We start from the raw sequence: 14,176 nt of genomic DNA, 5'->3' as shown, positions 1-14,176 counted from the left end.
ACAGATGGAAAGTACGGTAAAAGTTGGTACAACCATGTATTAGTACTTTTTTGCAGTCTTTACACCAATGGCCTGAGGTACTTTGTGATCAATATTCGTTATGAGACACTGGTGTCTGAAACTGAATCCTGCTGAATATTAGCTCTGCAAAGAAAAAGGGCTGGTTCTGTGTCTCTCCTTCAAAAGTTTTGTTTTAAAGATTTGCAGTTGCAAAAACAAGAGACACGTGGGAGCCTTACGTATATTTAAATTTAAAAAAAACATTAAAAAAATTGTATTATCATTTTGTTTAATTTTTATATTTTTCTGGAAACTTTAAACAGCAAACATCTGAACATAAGTCCATATGCAGAAAATGAAACTTGAATTGGCTGATAGTAATCGTTTAAGCGGCACTTATAAACCCGACACAACTACACACCGACGGAAAAATGACGATCAGTATAACAGCGATAATGTACAAATAGCGACTTACCATCTAAGTGACAAGTACTATTTCCGGCACCTGAAATTCCCTGCTAATGTAAAAAGCAACTTTGCAAAACATGTACACAAAGAAATCACTTCACTACTAGTGGACATAGTGAAAACTGTGGTTTTAAAGCGGCAATGAGTGGACCCACCACCTGGATTACTTTATATAGGCTGCTATACAGGCCTTACGAATTGCCATAGTGCTTACACAGCTGCAGTCACTTTTGAGCAAAGTATTTCTCAATCATACAGTGGGGTCTGCAGATATTGTTGTAACTATTATTATTATTATTATTATTTTTTATTTATAGGGCGCCACTAGGTATCCGTAGCGCCGTACAGGGACAGACAGAAATACCATACAGGTTGAGACAGCATGGTACAGTTAACAAAAAGCACAGTAACTCAGAAGCTCAATGTACAGCTAGATGAGAGGTGAGAGCCCCCAGCGGGGTAGAGAAGGGGGTAGAAGGGCAGGAGGACCTGGACAAGGAGCTGGAGAGCAGAGTTAAGGTGGTGGAGAACAGAAGGAGAAGAGGCCCTGCTCGAAGGAGCGTACAATCTAAGGGGAGGGTAGGACGGACAGAGACACAATGGTAGGAGGAAGGAATGGGGAGAATGGAGGCTGAGACGGAGAGGAGGGGAGAGGAGAAAGAAAAGGAGGGTTGGTAAGAGGGGGACAGGAGGGAGTGCAGGAGTGGGAGGGGGTAGGGGGACACTGGGAGGAGGTCAATTAGGTGGGGGACTGGAGGGCTTTAAGGAAAAGGTGGGTTTTTAAGGCCCTATAATACCTAATGTTTGTGTGTAATGTTCCCTTTAAGTCATACTTACCAACTTTTGAAAGTTGGCTTCCAGGAGCCTGCCGGGGGAGGTGGGCGTGATGGGGGGCGGGGCTTCAAAATTTGCATCATTTTGGACCCGCGGGGGCAAACACTCCATGAGACTCTCGCAAAAAGCGGCCATTTTGTAGGGTGAACAAAAATTCATGAGAATGAGGCACAAAGTGAAAAATAACACTATTAAGTCTGTTATTTCTCACTTTTGAGAATTGACCACTAGACCCCTTGTGCCCTCCATAGAGATACATAGCAATTTTCAAAGCCATTAGCTCATCTAAATCAATCACTAAAGCTTAATGTTTTCTTTTCAGAGCTCTTTATCTTAACTTGATTGGACTCTGGGTGATCTTGGTTTGTTCCGTGTTCTCAGGAATAATCATGTATGCACACTTCAGAGGTTGTGACCCTTGGACTGCTGGATTTATAGAGGCACCCGACCAGGTGGGTAATATGCAAAACACTATGGTTATGTTATGTTTTGTAGACATGAAAAAAATCCAATTTTGTGTATTACAATTACAGTTACTGGGAGGTTTACATATGAAAGCAATTATGAACCTGCGATATTGTTTTTGTACTGGGATGCTTAGTTCAGTAAATCTTACCGCTTAATAAAATGAAACAGCAACAGATATCGCTTCCTAAAGGTGATACAATGAGTCTGTACTGTGAAAAGCAATTATGGGTAATGTAGAATAGCTGTAGAGCCGCACACGTTGCCCTCTGGCCTTCAAAGGGGTCACACAGAGGAAGGAGGTAAAGACATCCCTCCTCCGGGTAGCTGCGTGTCCTCCCTGCACGATACAGTGGAGGTCCCTTACGCAGAAGTTGGCTGTCTCCATACTGATAAGATCAGCAGCAGCCAGCTGGGGGGCCACAGGTGAAGGTCCAAGGGCCACTATTGGTCCACCTCTGGTGTAAAGGGATGCAGCACTGCACTGGATGTACGAAATGGATTGCATGGAAATCTTGCAGGGAATAGTAACAATAGTTAGAATGACAAAATTCATCAGTTAGGGTGACAAAGGGAATTAATCTTATTATTATCTATGGTGAGTATGGTGTTCTGGAGGGAAATCCTTCAACCATTACTTTCAATTGAGGTTTAATTGGCAGAAGATTCTGGTCTTTTATTTTCTCTTCCTCTAGATTAACACATCTAGGAGAGAATTCAATTGGTTGCGTTATTGCCGAAGGTAATGCGGCCTGCCCTCTATTACCGTTAATATGGCAATTGTAATCCGGATTCCTGCTCGCGGTTCAGGGAGCCGTGAACAAAAATTAGCATTAGAAATTACCATACTAATGATAATAGAGCGCACAACTGACCCTTTTTAACATTGACAGCCTACACCAGTGTTATTATGTTTACTGAGTGCTTTGTGCCACTTTCAAAATTATAAACATTATAGTGAATTAAGCTTAAGCAGTGTCTGTTCAAGATTTTTTCACAAAATTCACTTTTATGAGTCAAACAATGGGCGTAATTGCTGACTTTCAATGTTACGCAGTATGTTAAATTAAAAAAAAGAGCTTATTAATGTTGCATAACATACAACTTGCTGTCTTCTCTAAACAATTTATTCAGCCTATCTAGCTAGGCAGATCCCGAAAGATGATTCACATAATGGACATGAGCACACTAAGTACACCTTAATCTGCTTAATGCATACCCTGATCACCCACTATTTTAACTATTATCTTTTAACTATTATGTATTAAATCAGTTAGCTTAATGAACTAGCTACAATATCATTTCACAACTGTAAGCTAAATTATTGACTGGATATTCTTAATTATTTTAAATTGATTAAATATGACACTGACTTCAACTCATGATTAGAAAGGAAACAGGTCTTAATATCAGCCAGGCTACAAAGTCCCTTCATGCTACAGTTATATGGGCTTGGATCAAAGGACAAGGACAATATCCTAACTAGTGCATCTCTTAGTTAATACATTGCAGTGTAATTTATCTCAGATCACTATTAGGTTAACCTGTTAATTACTCAGCATATTAACTTGCAGCCAATTTGTTTATTCCTCATTGAATAATATTACAGGCAGAGGCAGAACAGTGCACCATAGGACCCTGTAGCATAACTTGGGTAGGAGCCTGGAGATGCCACTGCAGCCCCCCAGCCTCCTACTCTGCTCTGAAAAGAAGAGAGAGGGAGTCTCTTTTGAGTAAGTGCAGTGCTGCCCATGTGTCCACTGCATATTCACCGCTCAGACTACCCTCTGCTGTTTTCATATCAGAATTGCACCCTGTACATACTGACAGCACTACTGAGGGTGTATGGGATGTGGCCACCAGTGGTGCCCGCTCCCCCTTCCCCTAGCAGCACAAGCCTATCTTTAAATTGCATCCAAGACGGCGATCAAAAGAGGAGGATGGGGCAGGGCCAACCATAGCCAGCCAATCACAATGCAGGAGGGGCATGATTATGCTAAACCCCCCCCTAAAAATAAAGTCTAGGTCCGCCCTTGGTGGCCATTGCAGAGGGCCTCAAAGGAGTGAGGCACCCCTCCCCTCCAGGCCTCGTAGTGGCTGCACCCACAGTATTTGTGACAATTGTTGCAGGCAATTTATTTGATCACTGAAAATTAGCCCTGTAACCTATGCTGGTCCTGACCACAGTGATAATGGTCAGATGCAAATATGCGCTGGCAATGACTTATCACAGATGCTGCTGATGTAGACGTGGATGCGTCTCAGATGTGTTCAGCTCTACATTTGGACGGGATTATGTTTGTTTTCATGCTCTTTTTTTTTATTAATTTACTCCCATTTTGCGTCCAATTCTGCATCAGTCCTAAAAGGTGTTGGACTTGCATTGTTGTTGAAACCCAATGCTACAAGTGCCTTTAGACAATTATCTACTGTGCCCATGCAGCTCTGACGATGGTATTGCAAGCATTCCAAACAAATATATTTGTGCTTCTTTTTTTAGATGATGCCCTATTTTGTGATGAACATATTTGCAAAAATGCCCGGACTTCCTGGTCTGTTTGTAGCATGCGCTTTTAGTGGGACACTCAGGTAATAATCCATTACTTAAAATATGTTCATGCTTGTGACTTTATTTGTACAAACATTGACAGACAACATAGAGGGTATAACCCTACCACCATCTCCCCATAAATTGTTTACATGTTATGTAGTTAAGGGAGAATAGCCCATTTTGGGATATCTTAATGGTGGTACATATGGTGTATGTTCCAGGGGAAGGGGGATGTATGTAAACCTTATCTGTAACTCCAGGATTTCTTGAACAATTTGGGTCCAGCCTATTATTATGAGACACCCCCTCCAAGACTTGGACAGCATTGGCCGGCCCAGAATATTCAAGGGTTTGATTTAAGGTGGCCATGCATGTTCCGAATCCCTCTACATGAGGGTGTCCAAGTCAATATCTGACCAATAGGCAGGTCAAACTGTTAGAGCCCAAGTATCTCCACTATTGCTGATAACCACAAGCATACAAGGTAGTACAACTAATATATTGAGTCTAGATAGATTTCAATTATTGTTAGCCTTGATTAATGGTCAGTGCAGCCCCAAACGTGGAGATTTTTTTTAGCTCAATTTGGTTTAAAACTGCCAAATTAGCCTACAAAATAATATTTTGCGTCCATTTTAAACTCCTTTAGGGTTTGTTTATCTTTTTAAAAATAACTCCATCGATAGTTTAGGCATTTTTAAGGTAATTTGTCCAAGCATGCCTATTTTTTATTTTAAACAAGTTTCCCACCATAAACATTTTTCATTTGTTTTTACATGCCCTCCTGAAAGGTGGATGAGTCCAATAGAATCCATAAAGGAGAACCTTCCCATCCTCACCCCCACAAGATCAAAATAGAGAAATATCTCCATTATAGTCCTGACTATCTGGTCAGCTTCAATTTCATTTAGTCAAGTGATCAGGCAAGCTGTTTTTTTAAGTTCCATACTAATTACTGTATGATACTTGGTTTTCTATCACAGCACAGTGGCTGCCAGCATCAACGCTCTTGCTACTGTTACCTATGAAGACATTGTTAAGAACATTTTCAAGAATTTATCAGACAGGAAGAGCACCTGGATTAGCAAAGGCTTATGTGAGTGTTGGCTGACTTTCTAAACAGATTTTTTACAGCAAAATAATATATTTGCAATTTGGTCATTAATTATTACCAAAAATGAAAATAAAATACATAAATCAGCATATCCGTCTTTTATAAAACTAACTAGTATAAGGTGTGCTAAGTTTATGGCAACCTGGTAGGGTTTCCACCAGCGGCACTACAATGCCTGCCCAGAGTCCTTTTCCGTAATGTCTTGTACACCAGGATCCTCCAAGCTAGAATAGCTCTCTTGGCAATCTGCTCTTCTTATTTTTTTTCGCTGTATACACAGGGAATAGGGTCAAATGTCTCAATCTTTCCCCTTTCAGCAGGGGTCTATCAGTGGATAATTTAACTGTTAGACATACTGTCTCTGTTATCTTGATTATACAATGGAATGGCTTGACTCAGTTAGCTATTTGGCTGGACACTCTAAACAAAGGGTTACAATATAGCATCAAGGAATGACACTTGACGCTTGACAAGACATTTGACACATTGTATCTGCAACATTACACACTCTGAGTCTGTGATACATTTTGATACAATAACATTTATATTGATATATTTATATATGATAATACATTAACCAATGCTATTTCAGCCAGTATATTACTGTGGAGGCACATTGCATATCATCTAGAAGTTCTAACCTAATTACCTCTCAGATTACCTGTTGACCTAGCTAATTAATGTGGGCTGCCAACTAGCTATGTCATGCCACTCAGACATTGTTCTGATTACAAACCAGATCTAAGCCACACCTCATGACAATGGACATTTGAGACAAATGGCAATTACCTTAGCTAACACAAGCAAAATGACTTCTGCTGTCTTGTTATTTTCACACAATATGGCAATATTTTTTATTTCTAATACATACAACATTGCAGGTAATAGCAAGAGCAAAATGTACCTAATAACATGAAATAATAATAATAATAATGATTAATAAAATGTTATCAGTCCAGTAGCACCCCGTTTCCTCACAATAACAATGATATTTGTTCTTAAGGCGACATGTTTTAAGATTTAGGAGTTGGTTAGATAGCTAATACTGTGGATGATAATTATGGAGCACAGAACGAAAGGGCTAGAACCCCTAGCAACCAATAAGATATTTGATTTGTGTTTAAAACGGTAACTGAAAAAGGACTTTGATAAACTATGTAGTTGCTTTGGGCTATTGTATCTTTTTTCAGCGGTTTCTATAAAAGCCTCCAATAACTGACCATAACCAGGCCAAAGGAAATCAAAGTCTTCAAAGACGATGGATCCTTAGGTGCCTCAGATGGGTTAACATTTTTATTTCTTTTTCTTTTTCTTTTTTTGAGAAGTTGAACTGGAAGTCCAAGACAGGAATTTCTGTTTCAAGGCACATGTGCAGAAAGCCAAGTTACACATTCGCAATATGCACCAAGACTGGCTAGTGAAGCGGCAAGAGCACTTATTTTCTAAGTGTCGGTAGAATATCTTTGCTGTCACCCCGTAATAGTAAATAGATCTGTATAACTGAAAAATAAATTGTGGTAAGAAAATGTTTAATATGAACCTAGTACCTTGTCTCATTGTTTCATGAATAGAGACTAAAATATTGGTTACTGAATTCTGTAGGTGTGCTGTTTGGTGTACTATGCACAACAATGGCAGTGGTTGCATCGCTGATGGGTGGTGTTGTACAGGTAAGTGGAGTTAATGTTTATCTCCTGAGATGCATATCTGAGATGTAACCAGTGCTGTCCCATGACAATGGTTAGACCTACTTTTAGCTATTGCCCTTTCTTCCTTCACTCTCCCCTGTAAGATGTGCCCTCTGAAAATTTAAAGGAGAACTCCACCAGGAACCTTATTAAGGGAGGAATTCAATTCAGCGCGATGAGTCTCCGTAACATCCGCTGACTAGGTCAAATTTTAACTATGGGGGATTTTAATTATCCGGACATTGATTGGAGTACTGAGACCTGCAGTACAGCTAGGGTTTCTGAGCACGCTAAAAGACCATTACATGTCCCAATTTGTAGAGGAACCAACTAGGAACTGGACTTTACTGGACCAAGTAATAACAAATAATGTAGACGTAATATCAAATATTCAAGTAAGGTTGCACTTGGGAAACAGTGATCATAATATGGTCTCATTTGAAATTAGTTTCCAGAAGCAACGGTATAAGGGATCAACTATTACTTTAAACTTTAGAAAGGCAAAATTTAATAAGCTAAAGTCTATAAAGAGCATAGACTGGGACAAAGCCTGTGAAGGAAAAAATACAGAAGAAAAGTGGGCTGTCTTTATAATGTTGTTGGAAACACACGTGAAAGTTCATTCCTATCTGAAATAAATGTAAAAGGATTAAGTTTAAACCAATATGGCTACATAAAAAGGTAAGGGAAGAAATGCAAAGGAAGAAGCGTGTATTTAAATTGTTTAAGTCCGAAGGGTCAGAGGAGTCCTTCCGTAGGTACAAGGAATGTAATGAAACATGCAAAAAGGAAAATAGATTGGCTAAATTAGAAAATGAAAAGCAAGTTGCAAAAGAAAGTAAGACAAACCCCAAAAAGTTTTTTAAGTATATAAATTGCAAAAGGATTAAAAAAGATAATATAGGACCCCTGAGAAGTGAGATGGGTGATTTGATAAATTATACTAAGGAAAAAGCAGAGGTATTAAACACTTTTATTTTTTCAGTATTTACTAGAGAGGAACAAATGGTAGGAGTAATACATAAAAATGGAATTGAAACCATACCATTAATTAATACTTGGTTGTCAGAGGAAGAAGTCCAAAGGTGACTGAAGACTATTAAGATAAATAAAGCTCCAGGTCCAGATGGCATACACCCAAGGGTCCTTATGGAGCTAAACTCGGAAATAGCTAGACCGCTATTCCTAATTTTCAGAGATTCAATCTCATCAGGCTCATTACCAAGGGATTGGCAAATAGCAGATGTGGTGCCGTTGTTTAAAAAGGGGACAAGATCACAACCAGGGAATTATAGACCTGTAAGCCTGACATCAATAGTGGGGAAACTACTGGAAGGTATTTTAAAGGGATAGTATTCCGGATTACTTGGTGCGCAATAAAATTATTAGTGGATATCAACATGGATTTGTGAGGGATATGTCATGTCAAACGAATCTAATTAGGAAGCTAGTGGGAACTTAGACCAGGGCGGCACAGTAGATGTGGTCTACTTAGATTTTGCAAAGGCCTTTGATACAGTGCCTCACAAGAGGTTGGTTTACAAAATAAGGGAACTGGGTCTAGGAATCAACATTTGTACTTGGATCGAAAACTGGTTAGAGAAAAGGAGAGTTGTGATTAATGGAACATTTTCTAATTGGTCAAAAGTCTTAAGTGGAGTACCTCAAGGCTCCATGCTGGGGCCACTCCTTTTTAATATATTTATTAATGACCTTGGTGATGGTTTAGAGAGTAACGTTTTTATTTTTGCAGATGACACTAAACTCTGGTAATAAAATCAGAGCAATATGTAGCTTCTCTACAGAGGGACTTAAATAAACTGGAGGAATGGGCGGCCAAATGGAATATGAGGTTTAACATAGATAAATGTAAGGTTATGCATTTAGGGATCAAAAACAAGAATGAAATCTATAAATTGAATAGAATTAATTTAGGAGAATCTATAATGTAAAAGGATTTGGGAGTGCTCGTAGACAGTAGACTTAGCAATAGTGCTCAATGTCAAGCAGCAGCTGCAAGGGCAAATAAAGTATTGGCATGAATAAAAAGAGGCATAAATGCAAGGGAAGACAGTGTAATTTTGCCACTGTATAAATCGTTGGTAGACCTCATCTTGAATATACAGTTCTGGGCACCACAAGATAATTTGGAACTAGAAAGGGTTCAGAGAAGGGCGACAAAATTGATAAAGGGTATGGAGTCATTAAGTTATGAGGAAAGGTTAGCCAGTTTAGCCATGTTTACTTAAGAAAAGAGGCGTCTAAGAGGAGATATGATTACTATGTACAAATACATTAAGGGTCAATACAGAGAATTTTCATGGGAACTTTTACCCCAAGGACTATACACAGGACACGCGACCACCCCCTAAGGTTAGAGGAGAGGAAATTTCACAATCAGCAAAGGAAGGTGTTCTTTACAGTAAGGGCAGTCAAGATATGGAATTCACTGCCAGGGAAGGTTGTGATGGCAGACTCAATAGATATGTTTAAGAAAAGGTTATAAAAATGTTTAGCGGGAAAAGTGCATCCAGGGATACGACCATTAATTAAAATAAAGGATAGTAGTGGATATAGGGTAAAAACAGGACTGCAATATTGGGTTCAGTGGGATTTTCACAATTGAAACAGATTGGCGGTTGTTTACTCTGGTTCAATTGCAAATACAAGTGCAGGATCGCAGGAGATCCAAAATAGGTTGAACTTGATGGACTGGTGTCTTTTTTCAACCTCATCAACTATGTTACTATGTTACTATGTTATACAACGCTCCGATGTTCTGGCTGGAATCTCTGCTCATTTTTCCTCACACCCCACAGAGGTGCGAGGAAAAATTAGCAGAGATTTCCTACCGTAATGGCCAGCAATTTGCGCTGCTGGACATCGTGGTGATATTCGGCGAGACATGGCCGGAAATTGTATCTCTCCCTGAGTGCTAGATTTACTGAACTGCTAGTTTGCCTATAGCAACCAATCAGATTCTAATTAACATGTATTTAGTACATTCTACAAAATGACAGCTAGAATCTGATTGGGTGCTACAGGCAACATTTCCACGTTTTCAAACCTACAGTTTAGTAAAGATACCCCTAAGAGTCTACTGTTCAGTGTAATCCTCCACAATTAATTATTCCCAAAAAGTTTCTTATCGCTATAATTTCAAGGGTGTACAACATAGATGAACACCGCTTCCCTGTGTTCTGTTATATTGCCGTCCTGGGTAAAGTTACATTGTTGCCTAGATGATTGATTATAATATTTAAAAGCAGTGCCAAGCTAACGAGGAAGGAATGCATTGAACTCAAATATATCTCCACATATACTACATGATTTACAGCAATCTATAAATGCATTTTATCAAAGTACTTGTCTATGCCTCATGTAAAAGCCTCCTGGATATAGGAAACCCTGGTCACTTAAAATATTGATATAATTTACTCAAGGTTGTATTCTCTCATATAAAGAAACAACAGCAATGCCCAAATGAAAGTATAGTATACTGCATAATGCAATTAAATTTTAAATGGCTATGCCAATAATATCTACTGATACTGAATGAACTCTATCTGTCTTTCATTGCACTGAAATATATCATATTTACAGGCTGCTCTCAGTATCCACGGGATGTGTGGCGGACCCATGTTAGGATTATTCTCATTGGGTATTTTGTTCCCATGGACCAATTGGAAGGTAAGAGTTGTCTTAAAACAGTTACAAAATAAATCTGATTGATTTAGTATGTATCATTACACAATTGTCACTCTGTAACATTAAGAGACGACATATAATTTCTAGGCAATTCAAGAAGGTAGTACAGTAATGCACAAGTAATCTTTAAGAGTTGTGGTCAATAGATGACGCTGAACTATATTTCCTTTATGGAAAAGTCCTTTCTATACTATTCCATGGCAGAATTTATATCATATGTACTCTGTGTACATATATATGGTGCTATTTTCTTTGCGTAACCAGGTGTCTGCCACAGACTGTATCAATCATGCTGCATACTTTTAGCCACGCTGCACTCACATACAAATTTAAGTGATCGTATCTAATACGGTGCACTCAGCACGTTTATTTCTATGTAACAAGTGCCTGGTGATGCAGTTTGTCTAAAAGCAATTCATCTGTATGCTTTTCCCCAGGGCATGTCCACTTACAGACATTAATTTTTATACCTGCCCTCAAGTAGATCCATAGGGGAGGTATTAAATGAAGAGATAGGTGTGGCTTGATGAGTTGAGTCATCAATTGGGTGTGGCAAGATGAATGCTAAATGCATTAACACACTCTAGCACACTTAATATTCACTGAGGTGGGTGTGGCTTAATGACAATTCTTTGCATCATCAATACTCAGAATTGTCTGCTGTTTTTGGGAGTCTGGACGGTCTTCTCTTAATTTGTAACAATGCATCGGAGTTACTTAGTATTTGCAAGCGTTAGGGGTTGATTGTCAAACATCTACAAACATGATTGGGGTGCCGGATAAGAATGGTCTAGAGACAAATCTATCATAGTCAGATATCAGTGTATATCTCAGTGTCTAGGATTAATGTCTCACTAGCTTTGCCTTCTATTCTTCCAGTCTGCAATTCAGAAAATCTATCTGACTTTTCTTAACAAAAACTATATTACAGGGAGACAGCTGATTAATTTTCTAAAATAATAGTACACTGCTCCCTTTTGATATCATCAGCTTAAAACACAGGATTAAACTGACAATATAGCAAGGATGGTGATATAAAGAGGATGGAAGGTACTGGAATCATTCCTGCGAATGTTTCTGATTGCACAATTTTAATCATTTATGCCACAGTCGAAATAACACTAGGAATGTCCTGATCTATCCATACCATAGTCCTGATTTGCGAGTAGGAAAGTTGGGAAGTGTTCTCTGATCACTGCTGCTCAGCATGGCAGAGAAGAGGTGAATGGGTGCCGTGCACACTGGTGAGCACAGCAATGAAGGTATTTGTAGAGGAGTAGAGAACTGGGGGGCCTAGTTCTTCAAAAGTGCCAAGCATGGCCCCGGGGTGTGGCCATGCCCCCTTCTTGTTGTGATCACGCCCCCTGTCCTGATGCTGCCTACCCAAATGTTGAGAGGTATGCCTTTAAAGATTATTTATTGGCTACCAGTGGCCTGCAATAAAGAAGTACTTAATTTCTCCTTGTATAATGGATTAATACACAGGAATGAGGAATGACACTTTCTGCAGTCTGTAATAATTGCATAATTTCTAGGGAGCTCTTGGAGGTCTCCTCACTGGAATCACCTTGGCTTTTTGGGCTGCAATTGGAGGATTTATATATCCTGCTCCAGTATCTAAGACACTGCCACTTCTACTAAGAACAGATGAATGCAAATTATTTAATGAAACTGTCAACGCCACATTATCCACAATCCTACCTACCACACTGTCTACCACCCTAGCACCAGAAAGGTAAGAATGCACTTAATTGGTTACTAATCACTTTTTTATTTGACTAAAACTATTTAAAATAGCTTTATTCTGATGCATGTACAGTCATTAAGGTGCACTGAATTCCATTTTTTTAATTTATATTAGAGATGCTCACTGATCCCCGTGTTTTGGTTTTGGTTTTGGATCTGGATTATCTTCGTGTTTTGGTTCTGGTTTTGGTTTTGGCAAAACCGCCCTTGCGGGTTTTGGTTTTGGTTTTGTTTGGTTTTGTTTTGCAATTAATTTTTTTTTTTTTTTTTTTGGCTAAAATAACATAATTTAGTGCTCCACCTGTTTCTTGGATAAGTGAGGTAATTCTACAGCTAATAAATGTCAACGAGCGCTGACCCCCCCAGGATGTGTGCTTTTATCAGACACTTACCAATCCAGGGTGCCAGACAATGCACTAAGAAGAGCCATTGAAATTCATAGCAAAAAGCCAGTTCATCAGTGAGCTTCGAATCAGCCCCAATTCCCAAAAACTTATAATCTAGTTAGGTACCTATTATGTAAAGTGCTGATTACAAACACAACAACGCATGTGGAAGAATGTGGCCTCTAAGAGGCTGACTACTACACACAAAGACATTGCATGGATGGCTATCCAGGGATGTCTGCCTCTCAGGACATTCATGCACTCCCGGAACCTGTGCCGATATGTCCACTGCCCCTCCTGCATCACCAAAAGGGAAATAGCACAGCGTTTTTTTGGGACTTCCCCACTGCACAGGCCTTGGAACATGAACATAATTACAGTGTGCAAAGAACTTGCCTTTCATCCCATTCAGTATTTTATGGATTATTTCCTGGGACCCACATCATTGGGGCAATCCAGGATGCCTGGAGCCTAATGAAATGCTTTAAGGATGCTATTTGGCTTGCCTGGAATCGCCTCATCTTTAAAAGGGAGAAGATGACCATCCAGGACTGTCGCAGGCTGATCCACAGCCTACTAAGAGACTATAACACCATTGACAGTCCTGAGTAAGAGGAAGAGGATTCATTTTCTGTCTCCCTCTTCTCCTTCTCCCCCCATGTGTCTTATTTATTCAATGTAATGCAACACTTGCCTGCAAATTCTACAGATAAGCCTGCTTGTCTTCCTCTCCATCTTTGACTATTGGCAATGGAACCATCATCTTTGGGTGTATGTTACAGAATGGTCACGATTACACATATCACTCGTGGATAGACTCTCCTCAGGAAATATCTGACACCCCAAACACTTGTAGTGCAAATTCAGAAATATATACTGCTGGTATCTAATAATTTCAGCACCAGAAAATTGCTTTTTTCAAAGAGGGGAATACCAGACACCCCAAACACTTGTACTGCAATTTCAGAAATATATAGTGCTGGTATATATTAATATCAGCACCAGAAAATAAATTTATTGGAACAGAGGAATATGTCACACCCCAAGCACTTGTAGTGCAAATTCAGAAATATATAGTACTGGCATATAATTATTTCAGCACCAGAAAATAGCTTTTTACTACAGGGGAATATGTGACACCCAACACTTGTAGTGCAAATTCAGAAACAAATTGTGCTGGGATATTACAATTTATGCAGGCAGAAATTAGTTTCTT

At 39.3% G+C, this 14,176-nt stretch overlaps 1 protein-coding gene across 1 annotated transcript in view; it reads left to right on the top strand.

Moving 5' to 3' along the window:
• Window positions 1-14,176, top strand: part of SLC5A12 (solute carrier family 5 member 12) — a 44,679-nt gene that overhangs the window by 23,776 nt on the left and 6,727 nt on the right. Inside the window, exons 7-12 of the mRNA XM_075187479.1 lie at window positions 1,625-1,754; window positions 4,268-4,356; window positions 5,302-5,414; window positions 7,035-7,102; window positions 10,724-10,810; window positions 12,364-12,563. Of these exons, the coding sequence (XP_075043580.1) occupies window positions 1,625-1,754; window positions 4,268-4,356; window positions 5,302-5,414; window positions 7,035-7,102; window positions 10,724-10,810; window positions 12,364-12,563 (687 nt within the window). The remainder of the gene's footprint in view (window positions 1-1,624; window positions 1,755-4,267; window positions 4,357-5,301; window positions 5,415-7,034; window positions 7,103-10,723; window positions 10,811-12,363; window positions 12,564-14,176) is intronic.

The sequence above is a fragment of the Mixophyes fleayi genome, chromosome 10, assembly GCF_038048845.1.
Source record: "Mixophyes fleayi isolate aMixFle1 chromosome 10, aMixFle1.hap1, whole genome shotgun sequence".
Lineage (NCBI taxonomy): Eukaryota > Metazoa > Chordata > Amphibia > Anura > Limnodynastidae > Mixophyes > Mixophyes fleayi.
Note: the sequence above shows the minus strand (reverse complement) of the source record. Positions and strands in the feature narration are given on the sequence as shown.